Source organism: Piliocolobus tephrosceles, chromosome 4 (assembly GCF_002776525.5).
Source record: "Piliocolobus tephrosceles isolate RC106 chromosome 4, ASM277652v3, whole genome shotgun sequence".
In the NCBI taxonomy this organism is placed as follows: domain Eukaryota; kingdom Metazoa; phylum Chordata; class Mammalia; order Primates; family Cercopithecidae; genus Piliocolobus; species Piliocolobus tephrosceles.
Window position 1 is genome coordinate 31,408,607 of NC_045437.1, and position 18,862 is coordinate 31,427,468.

Here is an 18,862-nt window from a genome sequence, read left to right on the forward strand (position 1 = left end):
GGAGGACTGGGGGCCCTGGTTCCATGCTGGGCGGTGAGACGCGTGCTTAGGAGGAATTGGCCAATGCAAGGCATTGTGAATGCAGCTTATCTGAAGGGTGGTGCTTTGATCCTGTGATCCTTCTTCTCACATAACACATGTATTCCTGCTCCTTGAGCCTTGAGATAACATTGTGGAGGGGGACAGCATAAGTCATCGCAGGGCTGGGCTCTCCCATCAGCTCTGTGCTTTTTGCATTTCAGATGCCTGGAACAGATGAACCCCAAGATGTGTGCGGTGCTGAGGAATCCAAGGGGAACCTGGAAAGTCCCAAACAGGGCAGCAATAAAATCAAGCTCAAGAGTCGCCTTTCAGGTAGGTGGGGGCTCTATCTGATGCAGCCTGCCTAAGATGAGCTTTCAGCCTCAGGAGCGGGGAGATGAAGCCATTGCTGGTATCAGCTCTTGTCTTCTTTAAAACTTCAAAATCATTTGTTCCTTAGATGGTACATACCCCAGGCATAACTGCATTCAGCCTCTTGCCTATGTGAACATTTTTTTTTTTAAGTCATAACAAAGTGCATGGCAACATTTCTGTGTGTCTCTGTGTCCTGAAACATAACTGTCTTACGTTTGGTTCATTTACTTCGATCAGATTTCAGATGATCCTTTTCAGTGTGGCGTTAATATCAAATCTGCATTTCAACTAAGCAGGAAAAAGATAGGATGGAGTTGCAGCTTTTAGAGCAAATCGACTCTGTATCTCCTGGGCATTTCCTTACGGCAGCTGGCCTGGGCCCAGAGAGAGAAAGTCAGCATTGAAAGCAGTAGCTCTGTGCAGGAGGCACCTTAGAACTTTCGTGTATCATTATGAAAGGTTTTTTTTTTTTTTTTTTCTGAGATGCAGTCTTGCTCTGTCACCCAGGCCAGAGTGCAGTGGCACGATCTCGGCTCACTGCAACCTTCGCCTCCTAGGTTCAAGCAATTCTCCTGCCTCAGCCCCCTGAGTAGCTGGGATTAAAAGCGCCCGCCACTATGCCCGGCTAATTTTTTTGTATTTTTAGTGGAGACAAGGTTTCACCATGTTGGCCAGGCTGGTCTTGAACTCCTGAGCTCGTGATCTGCCCGCCTTGGCTTCCCAAAGTGCTGGGATTACAGGCGTGAGCCACCACGCCCAGCGAAAGGCATTTTTTTAAGGCACATGATGGGTCTTTTCCTCTGTTAAAAAAAAAAAGTAAAAATTTTATTGTATGGCTGTGTTGGCAAAAAGATACAGCTGGAGGCTGGGCTCAGTGGCTCACACCTATAATCCCATTTTGGGAGGCCGAAACGGGCAGATCACGAGGTCAGGAGATCAAGACCATCCTGGCCAACATGGTGAAACCCCATCTCTACTAAAATGAAAAACAATAATAATAAAAAAATTAGCCGGGCATGGTGGCATGCGCCTCTATTCCCAGCTACTTGGGAGGCTGAGGCAGGGGAATCACTTGAACCTAGGAGGTGGAGGTTCGGTGAGGCCAGATCACACCAGTGTATTCCAGCCTGGTGACAGAGCAAGACTCCTTCTCAAAAAAACAAAAAACTAAAACAAACAAAAGATACAGCTGGATTCATTAGTGTCTATTCATTACTATTGTGTTTATTTTTTTCTGCTTATTTAAAAAGGTATTTAAAAGGAAACACTTCTGTGGATCCCGGAAGGTGGCGTGGGCCCTCAGCACTGTGCTGGCTTAGTGGGAAAGTTGGCCTTGGCTCCCCCTACAGTGGTCATCTGGGATAGCAGGAAAAGCAAGAGTTTTGAAGCCTGGCAGAACTAGGTTTAGCCCTCAGCTGCTGGGTTACCTTGTGACCGTAGACTAATGATTTAATCTCCATGAACTTCCATTCCCTCACCTGAAAAAAGAGGAGAACACCCTGACTTTGAAAGGCTGAGCCGATCTTTAAGAAATGTACATTAAAGCATTTAGCACAATGTGTAGTATGTTAATGTTCAAGAAACATTTGCGTCCTCTTCCGACCACCCAGATTGGTGGAGAGGGCATGCCCGCACGACTCCAAGTTTATTCTCAGAGAAGATGGCAGGTATAAGACAGTGAAATACATCTTTTTAAAAAAACATCTGGCCGGGCACAGCGGCTCACGCCTGTAATCCCAGCACTTTGGGAGGCCGAGGCAGGTGGATCACCTGAGATCGGGAGCCCGAGACCAGCCTGGTCAACATGGCAAAACCCCATCTCTAGTAAAAATACAAAAAAAATAAAAAACTAAAAAATAAAAAATATTAGCTGGGCATGGTGGTGGCATGGGCCTGTAATCCCAGCTACTCAGGAGCCTGAGGCAGGGGAATCACTTGAACCCGGGAGGCAGAGGTTGCAGTGAACCAAGATTGCGCCACTGCTCTCCAGCCTGGGCAACAGAGCCAGAATCCATCTTTTTTTTTAAAAAAAAAAAAAAAAAAAAGAATCTGATTGACAGAATGAGTTATTTTGTGCTCATGACTCAGAATAATTAGACGGTGTTACACTTGAACGAGTATTACAGCATGGATTGGGGACCGAAAGGAGTGGTGATGGCCACAGGCTGATAAGGAGAAGAGTCTGAAGGGAGCCGGTGACCAGCCCCTTCCAGCCTTGAGGAAGAATAAAGAGAAAGTCATTTAAGGCCTTTGTGTTTGGGGCGAGGGAGTCACCAGGGCACAGAGGAGGCCTTCCTGTTGGCCGTCTTGGCAGAGTTGTTCAGGACCTTATAAATGGGTTCCCAGGGAGGTGCCCAGAGCTCTGAGGAAATACAGGGGCCTCTGAAACCAGCGAGGTCACATTCCTCATTTTATGGATGAGACCGGCGAAGTTCAGAGGATCCCAAAGGTCACTCAGTCAATGCCGGGAAAAAGATCTGCCTCCCAGACAGAATTCTCCTTCCCTGCCCTTTGGCTTCTGGGAAATCTTGAAAAGAATTCTGTTCCCCGATCTGGGGCTTTATCGATACAGATACGGGGAGGGGGAGCTGGAGGGCCTCCCAGATGTGTGATGCTCTGAGTCTGTTCGTACTACTGAATTCAGAACAAGTGGCCTATTTGGCTGAGTAAGTTATTCCAGGGCTGGCCACTGTTTGCCACAAATGGATGCCACCTTCTCCTCCTGTATCCTTCCAAGACATTCAAGGCCACAATAAGGAAACGTAGCATGGAGGAGGAAGCACATGCATGAATCCAGCAGAACTAGGTCAGTTCTCACATCCACCACCTCTGGTTACATGACCTTGGTCAGGTGACTTTCTTGAATCTCAGTTTCTTTATCCATAAAATGAGGGTTATGTTATATATTTATTTTGCCAATAAACATGAGTGCATTCTAGGTGCTGTGCCTTGTAGAAAGGTTGCTTTGGAAGAATGCATATGGCACTGCTACTCCATGGTGTGGCAGCAAAAAGCCCTCGCCACGAGGCAGCTGCCACTATTATTATCACTGTCATTTTCTTTTTCTTTTCTTTTTTTTTTTGAGATGGAATTTTGTTCTTGTCACCCAGACTGGAGTGTGATGGTGTGATCTCAGCTCACCGCAACCTCTGCCTCCCAGGTACAAGTGATTCTCGTGCCTCAGCCTCTTGAGTAGCTGAGACTACAGGCACATGCCACCATGCCTGGCCCGGCTAATTTTGTATTTTCAGTAGAGACGGGGTTTTACCGTGCTGGCCAGGCTGGTCTCGAACTCCTTACCTCAAGTAATCCACCTGCCTTGGGCCTCCGAAAGTGCTGGGATATCAGATGTGAGCCACCCGCACGACCTAACCACTCTCATCATTATTATGCTGTTCGTTGTCATTTTCATTTTCATTCTTAGTGTTCTCCTTCCGTCTCAAGAGAGGAAGAATGGGTTTGAATGGGTTCAGACAGGAAGGCCTTCTAGGCTGGGCGTGGTGGCTCATCCTGTAATCCCAGCACTTTGGGAGACTGAGGTGGGAGGATCACCTAAGGTCAGGAGTTCGAGACCAGCCTGGCCAACATGGTGAAACCCCGTCTCTACTAAAAATACAAATATTAGCTGGGCATGGCAGCAGGCACCTGTAATCCCAGCTACTCAAGAGGCTGAGGCAGGAGAATCGCTTGAAACCAGGAAGCAGAGGTTTCAGTGAGCTGATAGCGTGCCACTGCACACCAGCCTGGCAGCAAGAACAAAACTCTGTCTCAAAAAAAAAAAAAAAAAAACACAGAAGGCCTTCTAAAGAACTTACAGTCCCAGTGCAAGGCAGCACACACGTACACACAGTGATGAGCACCATGAGGCACACACGAGAGGTACAGGGAGTGGGTAAGTTTGTCTGGGTCTCAAGGATGCAAGATAGAGGAGGGGCAGTATGCTGGGGGAATTTGGTAGACTGGAAGCGGGGGACAGCGGTCTAGACTTGGGACAAAATGAATGAGAGATGTTTAGAGATATTGGAGAAAAAAATTAATTCAATAAGTTTTTGGCAGCTGTTTTTCCTCCCCAGCCGCTTGAAAAAGCCAAGAGAACCTGACGGTCACAATGCTTCAATCCAAGAGAGGTTGTCAGAGTCATTAGGGAAGTGGACATAGCAGAATTTTTGGGTGGGAGATGATGATGGTGCAGGGAAAGTGGGTAAAACTTCACGTAATATTTATATGCTCCACAGTTTTAGAAAGAAGAGGACAGATCTCTCCTTCAACAACCGTCAGGATAGATCAGCAAACTCTGAGAGTGGATAGTGGAAGATAAGTCTGTAAAAGTAATTTAGAGACACATTAAAGAGGCTTAAGGAATTCGGCTTTGATTCAGTGCTGTGAAGTACGTTCATTCTAAAGATATTTACATGCAGATTTTTCATGTGATGAGCTCTTAATTTGTCCTGTAAACTTGGATATTTCATGTTTTCTTAAAATGAATCACTCTGGTATCCACGTATCAGCATATTATCTATAGATGCTACTGCATGTGGTTTTTCTTCTGTTGATGACAAGAGCCTCCCTGTCAGCTCAAAAGGCATTTTCTGCTAATAAATCTTTTTCAGATGAGTAGGCATGCCAAGAGAGATTAATCTGGTTCTGAGTTAGTATTAAGTCATGAATTATTAAAGAGCTTCTGTAGAGGTTCCAACTCTTTCCACTAAGGTTTTGCCCAGATTGGCTGCAAAATAACTAAAGCAACATCGTCTCTCGTTTCATGGAACATTTTTCTGATGTTCTAACCTGGGTTTTCCTTACGTCATATCCCTTTCTTGTCAGCAGAGTTTCCTTTTAATTTTGGTGCTTTCAGTTTATCTATGGTAAGATCTTAGATTTGTGATCTTTCTTTCCATCTCAAAAAACATGGAGTCTTGCTCTGTTGCCCAGGCTGGAGTGCAATGGCGTGATCTCAGCTCACTGCAACCTCCCCCTCCGGATTCAAGCGATTCTCATGCCTCAGCCTCCTGAGTAGCTGGGACTACAGGCACACGCCACCATGCCCAGCTATTTTTTTTTGTATTTTTAATAGAGACAGGGTTTCACCATGTTGGCCAGAATGGTCTCGATCTCTTGACCTCGTGATCCACCCACCTCGGCCTCCCAAAGTGCTAGTATTACAGGTGTGAGTCACTGCGTCCGGCTTGTGATCTTTTTAAAAACAAAATTTGTCTTGATTGCAAAGCAATTTCATATGTTTGGAAACATGTATCACAAAATAAATATGTAACTTTTAAAAACAAACCTTTAATGGCATTCGTTGTCATATGACTGTATCAGCTTTCTTCCAACTTTCTATCACTTTTAATAACTCATCAGTATTTTTTAAAACAATAATCTTGTTTTATTCAGTGCAAAACTTTCAGAGAAGTATTTAGGTAAATTGAAATTTTAGGTAATCAGATGAAACATTACCTAGTCTAGGTGATGAATTTGATATATGAATAATCCGTATATATACACAAACACATATGTATACACATGTACACATGCATACAGATATGTATTGTATATCATATAAACATTGTAATATGATTATAGCTATATTCATATGTAATTGATACATCCTTTAAGATTAAAGTCCCTTAAATTATTGTATTTTAAAATAACATAATATAGACTAGGCATTCATAAAGTCATTAAAATTGTTACTATAGAAGTTTTTGTTTTTGTTTTTTGGGACAGTCTCTCACTGTGTAACCCAGGCTGAAGTGCACTGGTGCAATCTCATCTCACTGCAACCTCGACCTCCTGGGTTCAAGCAATTCTCTGGCCTCAGCCTCCTGAGTAGCTGGGACTACAGGTGCGCGCCACCACACCTGGCTAATTGTTTCTGTTTTAGTAGAGATAGGGTTTCACTTTGTTGCCTGGGGTGGTCTCGAGTTCCTGAGCTCAGGCGATCCGCCCGCCTGGGCCTCTCAAAATGCTGGGATTACAGGCATGAGCCACCGTGCCCAGCCTAAATTGTTACTATAGAAGTATCTTTAAAAGAACACAAAATTACAAACCATAAAGTTTTTAAAAAGACATACTGTATTACATTAAAATGATGAGCTGTTTTTTCTACATATATGTTGAGACAGTGAAAAGGCAAAGCGTAGACACGGAGAAGATATTTACAATCCATAAATCCCACAAAAGACCCTTATTCAAGTTACATTAAAAATTTTTTTAAATGGGCCAGGCGCAGTGGCTCACACCTGCAACACCAGCATTTTGGGAGGCCACGGCAGGTAGATCACCTGAAGTTAGGAGTTCAAGACCAGCCTGGCCAACATGGTGAAATCCCATCTCTACTAAAAATACAAAAATTAGCCAGGTGTGGTGGTGCACACCTGTAATCCCAGCTACTCGGGAAACTGAGGCAGGAGAATCACTTGAACCTGGGAGGTGGAGGTTGCAGTGAGCAGATGGCACCACTGCATTCTAGCCTGGGCAACAGAGTGAGACTCCATCTCAAAAAAATAAAAAGAAAACACCAATAAATAAATAAAAGTATCTATAGATCAATAAAAAAGACATCCAGTTTTAAAATGGGCAAAAGACTTGTTCAGGCACTTTACAACTTTACAAAAGGAACACAGCCAATGAATGTATGAAAAGAATCTTGATCTCATTAGTCATCAGTGAAATGCAATTTAAAAAACACAAATGAGTACCATCATATATTCCAGAATGGCCAAAATTAAAGACTGACACTGTCCAGTGTGACAACGATGTGGAGATTCTAGAGCTTCCCCATGCTGCTGAAACAGCATGGGTGACGCTGGACAGACGCTCAGAGTGTAGCCCAGAGACTCCACTCCTAGGTGACATCTAATGCCGTGTGAGAGAATATTTATTAACGAGATATTCTAGATCAAGGGTCAGCAAGCTATAGTCCACGGCTCTATTTGTAGGGCTCACGAGCTAGAAATGCTTTCTACATTTTTAGTAGGTTGTTAAGAAAAAGAAGAAGAAAAATAATATGCAACAAAGACCATTTGTGGCCCACAAAGCCTAAAATGTGGCAAAAAGCTTGCCAACTCTTTACCAAAAAAAGTGAACATAAAAAAATTTTGCCAAAAGTCTTTGCTGACCCTTGTTCTGGATCTAAAACTGGAGACAAGCCAAATGTCCACCAACAATAGAATGGATAAGTAAATTGTGGTATGTTTAGACAATGTGTTTAGACAACGGAATAGCCTACAGAATGGGGATGAACAAACTATTGGCATGCAACAGCGTGGCTGACTCTCATAAACAAATGCTACGAACAGGAGCCAGACAAAAAGTATGTATCGTGTGTGTTCATTGACGTAAAATTAAAAAACAGATAAAAGTAATCTGTAATGTTAAAAGCCGGTATAATGGTTACCCTTGGGTGAAGGATGGTTTGTAGCGCAGAGGATGCTTTTGAGGTCCTAGTTAATATTCTGCTGCTTGATCTAGGTTTTGGTTATGGGTATGTGAAATTTCATTGAACTGTACACTTATGATTTGTACACATTTCTATAAGTTGTTATACTTTAATTAAAAGTTTATTTTAAAAATCATGCGTATACTTGGAAAAAAAAGCATCTGCACCAACAATGAAACTATACCAATCACAAAATGATATTCCTCCATCATCAGGAAATCATCTACTAATAGCCTTCTCACTATTCCCTTATCCACCAGAGTTACATCTTATTTGGAACAAACATTTACATTGCCCCTCATCCAATCTGGTCATTTCAAAAACTGGCAGTTTTTTCGTAGCCTGACACTAATGGCTTCAGCACGTAACTAGCTTATGCAAAGGTTGCTGTTAGGATGGGCCAAGCTCTGTGCTTTGAGTGTATTGGAAGGTAGGCCTTCTCAAAACCATGAAGGGGGGTGTAAGTATGAGTCTATGCCTCTGGATGTGCTTATGATTCTTTCTGACCCATATCAAACCATGTTTTCTCCTCTTTTTTCTCCAGGGGGTGTACACCGCCTCGAGTCAGTTGAAGAATATAACGAGCTGATGGTGCGGAATGGGGACCCCCGGATCCGGATGTTGGAGGTCTCCCGAGATGGCCGGAAACACTCCCTCCCACAGCTGCTGGACTCTTCTAGTGCCTCGCAGGTCTGACCAGGGCTGCAGATCTTTCAAAGACCATAAGGGCTTCCAAGTTAAGAAGAACTGCCCATCCATGCAGGCCAGGATTGTCTGGGGCTAGAGAAATGGGATAGAAAGAGAGTAGACAAAGTGAGGTCTACCCAGAGAGGCTACGAAGAAGTCGGCCTTATATTTGAAAATAGTGGGGGAAAATCCCTTATTGGATCTCAAAATCTTCATCTCCTTCCTATTGTGTGTTTTGGAACCGAGAGGTGCTTCCAATTGCCAGGAGACGATGGCGTCTCACAGTCTGTGGTGAACCAGCATTCCTTGATTAATAGGAGCGGCCTGTGTCAGTGCACCAACTGTGTGGGTGGGTGTGGGCACATGTTTGAGAGAGGGGGTGTGTGTGTGTGCCTGCACATGCATCCATGGCTCACCTGGAGTCCTACCTGTTACACAGTAATGACTCAAGCAGCCAAGGTCATGGGGGGCTGTAGAGGGAGCTGCACTAGCTGCTCAAGTTAATGTTCCAGAACCTGCTCCCATCGGAGTTCTGCATGAGGGCCACTCCTTTATCTCGGCATCCTCAACCTGGTAGAAACCGGGCAGGTGGTCTCCTAACCAAGGCTAAGGCAGGCTCAGTACCTGAGAAACCTGTGGGGTATTCTTTGAGCCCTGGCACCACTAACCAAGGGGCTCAAGAGGAACCATTAGCAGCTTGTCCTAAGCCCTGTGATGAAGCAGAGATAACAGGATGGGTGTGGGAGCAACGACATCCACTCGTGCTTGGAAAGCTGTAGAGGGTAGAGTTCTACAGGACCTGGGTCAGGGCATCTGAGGCAGGCCCGCACTTTTGGTGTGTTAAGACCCTTTTACAGATGGAGCAACTGAATCTCAAAGGGATTACGTATTTTGCCCAAGGTGATATGCCAGAACCTCTGTAAGGCTTTAAAGGTGCTTGAATCGGGCCGGGCGCGGTGGCTCAAGCCTGTAATCCCAGCACTTTGGGAGGCCGAGACGGGCGCATCATGAGGTCAGGAGATCGAGACCATCCTGGCTAACACGGTGAAACCCCGTCTCTACTAAAAAAATACAAAAAACTAGCCGGGCACGGTGGCAGGCGCCTGTAGTCCCAGCTACCCGGAGGCTGAGGCAGGAGAATGGCGTAAACCTGGGAGGCGGAGCTTGCAGTGAGCTGAGATCCGGCCACTGCACTCCAGCCTGGGCGACAGAGCGAGACTCCGTCTCAAAAAAAAAAAAAAAAAGGTGCTTGAATCGGGTCAATTATGTGTCAGGATAAAGTGTTTCTGTTGGCTCCGATGCCCTTTATCTGACCAGGAGTATAACAAGTGCCCATGTTTCAGGGACAGTGGCTGATCAGCCCATTTTGGGTTGAATTCACCCAAAGGCAACTTGAGGGGCATTGGGGCACTGAGTAAAAGCAGAGAAGAAACTGGCATGAGACCAGTCAAACATGTCCAGGCCCAGGACTGCAACCTGCTCAGAATCGTCCTGTTGGACCCACAGAGTCAGGGGAGATCAGAACATTGGAAGATCGCCCAACCGTCAGTCATTTTATTTTTATTTTTTGAGACTGAGTCTCACTCTGTTGCCCAGGCTAGAGTTCAGTGATGCAATCTCGGCTCACTGCAACCTCCGCCTCCCAGGATCAAGCGATTCTCCTGCCTCAGCCTCCCAAGTAGCTGGGATTACAGACACCCGGCACCACGCCCAGCTCATTTTTGTATTTTTAGTAGAGACGGGGTTTCACCATGTTGGCCAGGCTGGTTTCAAACTCCTGACCTCAAGGGATCCATCTGCCTCAGCCTCCCAAAGTCCTGGGATTACAGGCGTGAACCACTGCACCCGGCCTTGTCAGGCTGTGTGAAAGATGAGGGAAGGTTTACTGCCATCATGACCACAGATCAAGCATTGAGGTAATTTCTTAACTGACCTGCTGAGGAAACCCGACGGCGTCAGTAGCCCAGAAACATCCATCTCTAACCACACTTCCGGGGATCAGGAAGCCCAGGCCAGGGTAGAAAGTTTGAAAGGAGAGTTTTTCCCTCTCTTTTCAAGAAAACTCTCCTTTCTCTTGTCTCCTCTTTTTATTTTCTGCCCCTTTATTTTTCTCCCAGGATTCATCTTTCTTATTTCTTGGTCTGTCTCCGTCCACTGTAAACTATTATCTAGAACTGGGCTCATGCCCGTAATCCCAGCACTTCGGGAGGCCAAGGTGGGAGAATTGCCTGAGTCCAAGTTCGAGACCAGCCTGGGTAACATGGCAAGACCTTATCTTTACAAAAAAAAATTTTTTTTAATTAGCTGGGCATGGTGGTGCATACCTGTGTTCCCAGTTACTTGGGAGGCTGAAGCAGGAAGATGACTTGAGCCCAGGAGGTCAAGGCTGCAGTGAGCTGTGATCACGCCACTGCATTCCAGCCTGGGTAACAGAGTGAGAGACCCTGTCTTTAAAATAAATAAATAAAATAAATAAATAAATATTAGCTAGATTAGACCTTTCCAGTAAAACTTTCAGCAGTGATGGAGATGTTTTTTATTTGTACTGTCCAATATGGTAGCTGTATTTGTCTACTAAGCACATGAAAAGTGGCTAGTGGGGAGTGTACTTTTAATTTTAATTTAAATATAGATATCTACAAGTGGCAAGTGGCTACCATATTAGACAGCACAGGTCTAGAAAGTTCAAGGAGATCCTGAAAACTCTCTGAGAGACTGGTGAAGTCTACAGGCCTTTGGTTCCTTCTGGTTCCCAAAAGAGAGATGGAGTGAAGAGATACTGCTGAAGATTGGTGACCAGAGTAATCGTTCTCTTAGGAGTTCACACATCAATATCTGTATTCAAGGACTGAAAAACCCAGACTATGTCTGGCCATCTCTGCAATGGTTTCATTAAAAGGGTAGTAACCTTGCCAAGCCCACATCATGTTTTTTAATGATTGAAAGTCTGGGAGGCCAACATTGTTGGCAGATATTTTGTAAAACTGCAAAAAATATAATTGTTCTAAGCTGCCAAAAATACAAACCTATCATTGGGGACATCTAATTTTTATGTTTTGAATGTAGTATACACAGAGACCCAGGATAAAACTGTTTCACGATGTCTCTTTTCTCATATTAAACATGAAGTGATTAGGTAGAATATGCATCAGTGAAGAAGTTTATTATTCTAAGAAGAATAGCAAGGAGCAAGATTACGGAAGTGCTTTGGTGATAGAGTCACTTGATCTCTTGTTTATGTTCTAAGGAGCGCAGCCTGCTTACACACGTGTATATTATGGGTGATGGACACAAAAAAGGGTGAGATTGGAGCTGCTGTGTGCCAGGAAGGGAAAGTGTGGCTCATTATGGGAAAATACTTTATTTTCCAAATGTGAGAGATGAGAACTGAAGCTGCTGCCGTCTCTCAGCGGGATGTTTTATGTGGAATAACAGTTGTCTGGGTTTGTGGTTTGGATTTTATAAGAAACAAGGGCGTGCTGAGTTTTTGATCGAGTGAATTAAGCTTAAAATGGCAAGATACTTTCTAACCATGATTGTGAACTTGGGATGGAGACAGGGGTGACTACCAAGGGAAAGCCCGACCACAGGTGGTCATCCTGTATCACTGAGGCCTCTTGTTTCTGGTTCCTGACTCCATTCCAGATGTAGAATCTATGGAATGTGGTCGAGGAAAGAGCAACACAAGGTGCTTGAGGTCCCCAAGCAGTTCTTTATGTGGGGGAAGAAGCCATGGCAGTCTATTGTAGTAGGAGCTATTTCTCCGATGGTTTTTTTGAGACGGAGTCTCACTCTGTCACCCAGGCTGGAGTGTAGTGGCACAGTCTCCACTCACTGCAACCTCCACCTTCCAGGTTCAAGCGATTCTCCTGCCTCAGCCTCCCGAGTAGCTGGCACTACAGGCACCCAACACCACACCCAGCTAATATTTGTATTTTTATTAGAGACGGGCTTTCACCATGTTGGCTAGGCTGGTCTCAAACTCCTGACCTCAGGTGACCCGCCTGCCTTGGCCTCCCAAAGTGCTGGGATTACAGGCGTGAGCAATGGTGCCCAGCACCAGCGATAGTATTTATAGGAACCTTTTTTTAAGTCACTGAACCAGAGAGAAATGTCTGGTAGTGAAGACATCTAAGATTTTCAAAGTCTGAGTGTATCTTTCTGCCAGATACCACAATAGAACAAATGAGAGTAATATCTGACCTTGCCGTGTGCTGACTTTTAGGAATACCACATTGTGAAGAAGTCTACCCGCTCCTTAAGCACGACTCAGGTGGAATCTCCTTGGAGGCTCATTCGGCCATCCGTCATCTCAATCATTGGGTTGTACAAAGAAAAAGGCAAGGTGAGCTCTTTTCTGCAGACTGTTCTGCCTTCTGGGTGAATGTTAGCACACATTTGTGTGTGTGTGTGTGTGTGTGTGTGTGTGTGTGTGTGTGTGTGTGTGTGTTTTTGTTTTTAGAAACAGGTTCTTGCTCTATTGCCCAGGCTGGAGTGCAGTGGTGCAATCACGGCTCACTGCAGCCTTAAACTCTTGGGCTCAAGCAGTGCTCCCACCTTGGCTTCCCAAAGCACTGAGATTATAGGCGTGAACCACTGCACCCAGTCACACATATTCTTTAAATGGTTACTTTTTATTTTATTTGTCTTTACATGAAATGAAAAGTAACAGGCGTAAAGAAGGGCAGATAAAGTGGCCTCTGTATGGATTCAAGTGGATTCCCTGGCATTCTGTGCTGTAGGTCTCAGTGTGAGATGACCATGCCCTCTTCACTCCTACGATGTGAGGAGTCACCAGCACTTGGCTGCTAGGGCCAGAACCAAGGGTACAATGAATGACCCTCAACTTTTATCTCCAGTGAAAGAAAAGCAGAGCCTGCAGCTTCAGGGAATACCCTTGGTTATCCTTTTGAATGAATTTAATGACGTTGCCATTATCATAAAGAAAATGATATGAATAACTTGACATTACACAAAAATCAAAATATTCATTTTGATACTATACAAAATGGAAAGACAAAAGAAAACAAATGTGGCACCTGCCTATAGTGGGAAATGACTCTTATGAGCTATTTAGTAGATCCATATGACATTGCCATTTGTGGAGGTCAGAGATTGTCAAATATTGGCAATTTGGTATGTTTCTGCCTAAAACTTTTTCCCTTAATGTAATGCATGGCTAGTGCAACGTAAATGGATCTGAGGAGGGAAATAAGGAAGAGAACACAAACTTGAGTTTGCAGCTAGTTGCTTAGTTTAACTCCAGGCCTGGTTGGGGAGGGCACTTCAGTTAAATACTACAATGGGACAGATGCCTTCAGTTAAATACTACAATGGGAAAGATGCCATCAGTTAAATACTACACTGTCAACCTGGACTCTCATCTGCTTCGGATCTAGGGCCTTGGCTTTAGTATTGCTGGAGGTCGAGACTGCATTCGTGGACAGATGGGGATTTTTGTCAAGACCATCTTCCCAAATGGATCAGCTGCAGAGGATGGAAGACTTAAAGAAGGTAGGAGAAAAGCCTCTTGTATCCTCAGTGACAGTGACTTTGATCCCATGAGAATCTGCCTCTTCACAACATGTGAGCAAATGACACAGTATCCAGTAGACCTGAGCAGAATCTGCCTGGCACACTCAGTGGAACCTGAGCTTCACTTTCCCTAGCTATAAACTTGGAATATTAACGCCTACTTGAAGAGTAGTTGTCAGGATTACATGAGATAATATGTGGAAAGTGGCTTACTATTTTTGTTGCGGTCTTTAGTGTCTATCTTGTCCACTTGGTCTAATCATGTTCCTTTCCTTGAAAATTTTGAGAGTTTGGAATCAGTTCTTACCTCGGGTGGTGTGGAAGCAGAGTGCCTGGTCATTAGTGGATATTTAATATCTTGCTACAGAAATCAACCACCACATAGTCTGGTTCCTAAATGAACATCTTTTTAAACAAAACAAAACAAAAAAAACCTTTTTTTTAAATGAGACAGGGTCTCAATCGGTCACCCAGGCTGGAGTGCGGTAACATGATCGTGGCTCACTGCAGCCACAACCCCCGGGCTCAGGTGATCCTCCCACCTCAGCTTCACGAGTAGCTGGGACTATAGGCGCACACCATCACGCCCGGCTAATTTTTGTAGAGATGAGGTTTGCCATGTTGCCCAGGCTGGTCGCAAACACCTGGACTCAAGTGATCTGCCCGCCTCAGCCTCACAAAGTGCTAGAATTATAGGCATGAGCCACTGTGTCTGGCCCTAAATGAACATCTTTTAATTCTCAATAGCACCTACCATTTTGCCACACGTGAATATACTAGACAAGTGCTTCTGAATGCAAATTAAAGTAATATTGAGGTGCCAAGTTCTACCTTGCAAATAATTTTTTAAATGTTTAAATATGTCATTTTATAATGCTATAAACACAAAGCAATTCCACATATTTAATTATTTCGCTAACTGCCTTACAAACCTGTCAAATTGGCATTTTGGAGTGACCATCTTAGAAATGGAGAAGTGACACTCAGAAATGTTTTTTTTTTTTTTTTTTTTTTTTTTTTTGAGACAGAGTCTCACTCTGTCACCCAGGCTGGAGTGCAGTGGCCGGATCTCGGCCGTCTCGGCCTCCCAAAGTGCTGGGATTACAGGCTTGAGCCACCGCGCCCGGCCAGAAATGTTAAATGACTAGAAACTTGTCCCATCCTTAGTAAACAGCAGAAGTGAAATTTAAACCCAGCTTTGTGATCCCAAGTTCAACTCACTTTCCCACCTTACTTGAGAAAATAAAACGTAAATAGGCCAAAGTTCCTTTCTGTACAGACACAGTAGCTGCTTTTGATAGAATATCTAGAATAAATATACATATCTTTATATTTTCTATGAAATATGTATCTGGATTAAGATTATATACTTTTTATAAAGTAGAATTGCACAGAAGTTCTGAACACACACACAGGTATATATATATTTATTTTATTGTGCTTTAAGAGGCAGGGTCTTGCTCTGTCATCCAGGCTGGAGTACAGTGGTGATCATAGTTCTCACTGCAGCCTCAAACTCCTGGGCACCAGGGATCCTCCTGCCTAAGTCTCCCAAGTAGCCCGGTGTGCTACTTGGTGTGCACCACCATGCCCAGCTAATTTTTTTTTTTTTAAGAGATGGGGTCTCACTATGTTACCCAGGCTGATCTCGAATTCCTGGCCTCAAGTGATTGTCCCACCTCTGCCTCCCAAAGTGCTAGGATTACAGGCCTAAGCTATAGCACCTAGCCTGCACATATTTTAAGTATCTTTCACCAGAGCATGAATCCTGATTTTTTCCTCTCACTTATTATTATACTTCCTTCATGATAATTAAAGTAGAATATTTTTAGTTATCTTCAAAAATGCTGTGACTCTTCAGTTCAATTGACCTAAACTTTAGGTGCTTTTGTGTTATACTGGTTCTTTTTTTTTGGAACCGATAAGAGTGAATTGGAATCTCCGATATTTTAGGGAGAGCAACCATCGAATCCTATATGCTAACAATAAGACGTGACCAGGCTTAATTCTCCCACGGCAGAATATTTATTTCTCTCTCTTAGAGGAAGGCTTAACTCCCAGGTGGTGTTTGTGTTGAGTTTTAGAACAATATAAAATTCTAGCAGAGCGTTTTTATAATGGATGTGCCATGTGTTCACTTAATTGAAATTCATCCTGCAAGGCTGGTAAAATGGAGCAAAACGGGGGGAAAAAAAATCAATAGTTAAGAAAGGTTAATAGCACTTGATTCTCCTAAATACTGTTTTTTCATATGTGTTCATTTACAAGAAATGTAAGTCATCAGAATGGATTTTAACCTGTTGAGTGATATGTCTTTAAAAAACCTTGCATACATTTTAAGAGTGCAAGTAATCATTTTAATATTTGCTCCTTTTCCCCTGTGGAAACAACCTAAAAACGTCCACCTCCTCGCCTAATTGAGTAATTGGTTATGCCAGGTGATTTTTTAAACAGAGATTACTTCACTTATTTTATAGCTTCTGTAATTGCATTAAGGGGAAGCCACGTAACAAATGCATGGGGCACAGCTACATTTTTGTAATCATCTACAGGATTCCTTGAATCGTGCACACAGTGTGCTCCTGGGATTGGCTGTCTGCGAGAGGTGACAATGTGTGTTCTTATGCTGCTTTGCGCTTTCTTATAGGCATACAGTGTCCCTCTTCTCTACAGCAACGCTGTGCAAAGTTCATCTGTACTCTCTGGGGCGTCTTTGTAGTGTTTTTGATGAGCTGTTACTCTAAAAAAACAGGCCATGTCACAAGAGTGCAAACCAGAAACAAGCTCTGATAAGTCAACAGGATGTCCAAGTTCTTTTATATTCCTAGCAGACACTGTCAACAGCTTGAAAAATGACCTGACTATGCCTTCTTAGAGTTGAAAATAATAGGAGAGCTGGGGCAGGGGGCTGTGAGCGAGCATGTTCCTGCACATGCCTGGCAAATTAACATGACCCCGCAGTCATCTCTGAGGTAGAAGCTTATAGTAACGTGCCAGGCTTACTGACAGAGAACCTGGAACTGCATCAGTGACACTATTTCTGGGCCGGGAGGGTAGCTCACACCTGTAATTCCCGCACTTTGGGAAGCCAAGGCGGGCAGATCCAGGAGTTCAAGACCAGCCTGGCCAACATGGTGAAACCCTGTCTCTACTAAAAATACAAAAAAAAAATTAGCCATGTATGGTGGCGTGCACCTGTATTCCCAGCTATTCAGGAGGCTGAGGCATGAAAACCTGGGAGGCAGAGGTTGTAGTGAGCTGAGATTATGCCACCACACTCCAGCCTGGGTGACTGAGCCAAAGCAATACTCTGTTTCAAAAACTTTGTTTTTTAATTACAAAAAGACTATTTCTGGGCTGCCATTCCTCAGTAATATCTTAGCAAGTTTTTTGTTATCATTAAAGCCATTTTCCATACACCATGCTGATTCTCTGGGCTCGGGAAACTTGTCTTTCTACAAATATAGGAGTGGCTTCTCAAATGTTCTGTGTGTTCCTGCCTCATTGCCAGTGGGTTTAAGTTTTTAAATAACGACTATGAGGAGCACCTTTGAACTAGATTTCTGCAGTTTGATTTCTAAACATAGGACATCTGTTGTCAAACTTGGCAATGGCTAAAAAAAAGTTTCATGCTTTCCGTAGTTATTTTAATTGAAGACTGAAATACAGAATTACTGCAAAAGAATATTGTCATTAATTGTCCCATTTTGTGACATTCCTGGGAGCTAAGCTAAACAATAAAAGTCATTTTATATGGTAGTAAATCAGGGACCATATGGTATCTCATGATAGGTCTGACTGAGCAGTTAAATTCCAGGAAATGAAAGGTTAATGTTAATGTAATTCTCACATTTGATCACTAGGGGATGAAATCCTAGATGTAAATGGAATACCGATAAAGGGCTTGACGTTTCAAGAAGCGATTCATACCTTTAAGGTAACAACATTCTTACTGATCTCCTTTATCCCATTTTCCTTCCTTTATTTCCTTCTGGCTTGGGGTTGGTGAGATTTTTTTTTTTTCTTTAAACCCTTTGATGTGAGGACAGTCCACATGTTTCATCCCACCTTTCCTGGTTTTCTCAGCAAATCCGGAGTGGATTATTTGTCTTAACGGTACGCACAAAGTTGGTGAGCCCCAGCCTCACACCCTGCTCGACACCCACACACATGAGCAGATCCGCCTCCCCGAGCTTCAATACCAGTGGGGGAGCCTCGGCGGGAGGCTCCGATGAAGGCAGTTCTTCATCCCTGGGTCGGAAGACCCCAGGGCCCAAGGACAGGATCGTCATGGAAGTAACGCTCAACAAAGGTGATAGCAGCTATTCCTTACCTTTGTCACATTTCTCGAATAACATTTTGGAATCTGTTGTTAGCTTAATTTTTCCTCATTGTTCTATGAATTATTCCTTTGGGACAATCTTCTGTCAACAACAGGTGGTCTCTACATGCACAGTGAGGTCAGGTAGAGGGATGTTCGTCACTTTCGTCAAAGTGAAGGGAAGTTACCAGTAGCATAGAGCTCTCTAAGCTCTCCCCGTGAATCACTGTGTGTCAGAGGCTTGAGTTTAAAAAAAAAAAAAAAAAAAAATTTCACTGGCCAGGCACAGTGGCTCACGCCTGTAATCCTAGCACTTTGGGAAGCCGAGGCAGGTAGATCACCTGAGGTTAGGAGTTTGAGAGTAGCCTCCCCAACATGGCAAACCCCCATTTCTACTAAAAATAAAAAAATTACCTGGACATGGTGGCAGGCACCTGTAGTCCCAGTACTTGGGAGGCTGAGGCAGGAGAATCTCTTAAACC

General features: G+C 43.9%; 1 protein-coding gene across 1 annotated transcript in view; it reads left to right on the forward strand.

Annotated features, from left to right (window-relative positions):
- The window catches only part of PDZD2 (PDZ domain containing 2), a 324,103-nt gene that overhangs the window by 246,533 nt on the left and 58,708 nt on the right, over nucleotides 1-18,862 (forward strand). The window contains exons 6-11 of the mRNA XM_023216553.1: nucleotides 243-354; nucleotides 8,382-8,527; nucleotides 12,750-12,869; nucleotides 13,924-14,038; nucleotides 17,923-17,996; nucleotides 18,146-18,371. Coding sequence (XP_023072321.1) covers nucleotides 243-354; nucleotides 8,382-8,527; nucleotides 12,750-12,869; nucleotides 13,924-14,038; nucleotides 17,923-17,996; nucleotides 18,146-18,371 — 793 coding nt within the window. The remainder of the gene's footprint in view (nucleotides 1-242; nucleotides 355-8,381; nucleotides 8,528-12,749; nucleotides 12,870-13,923; nucleotides 14,039-17,922; nucleotides 17,997-18,145; nucleotides 18,372-18,862) is intronic.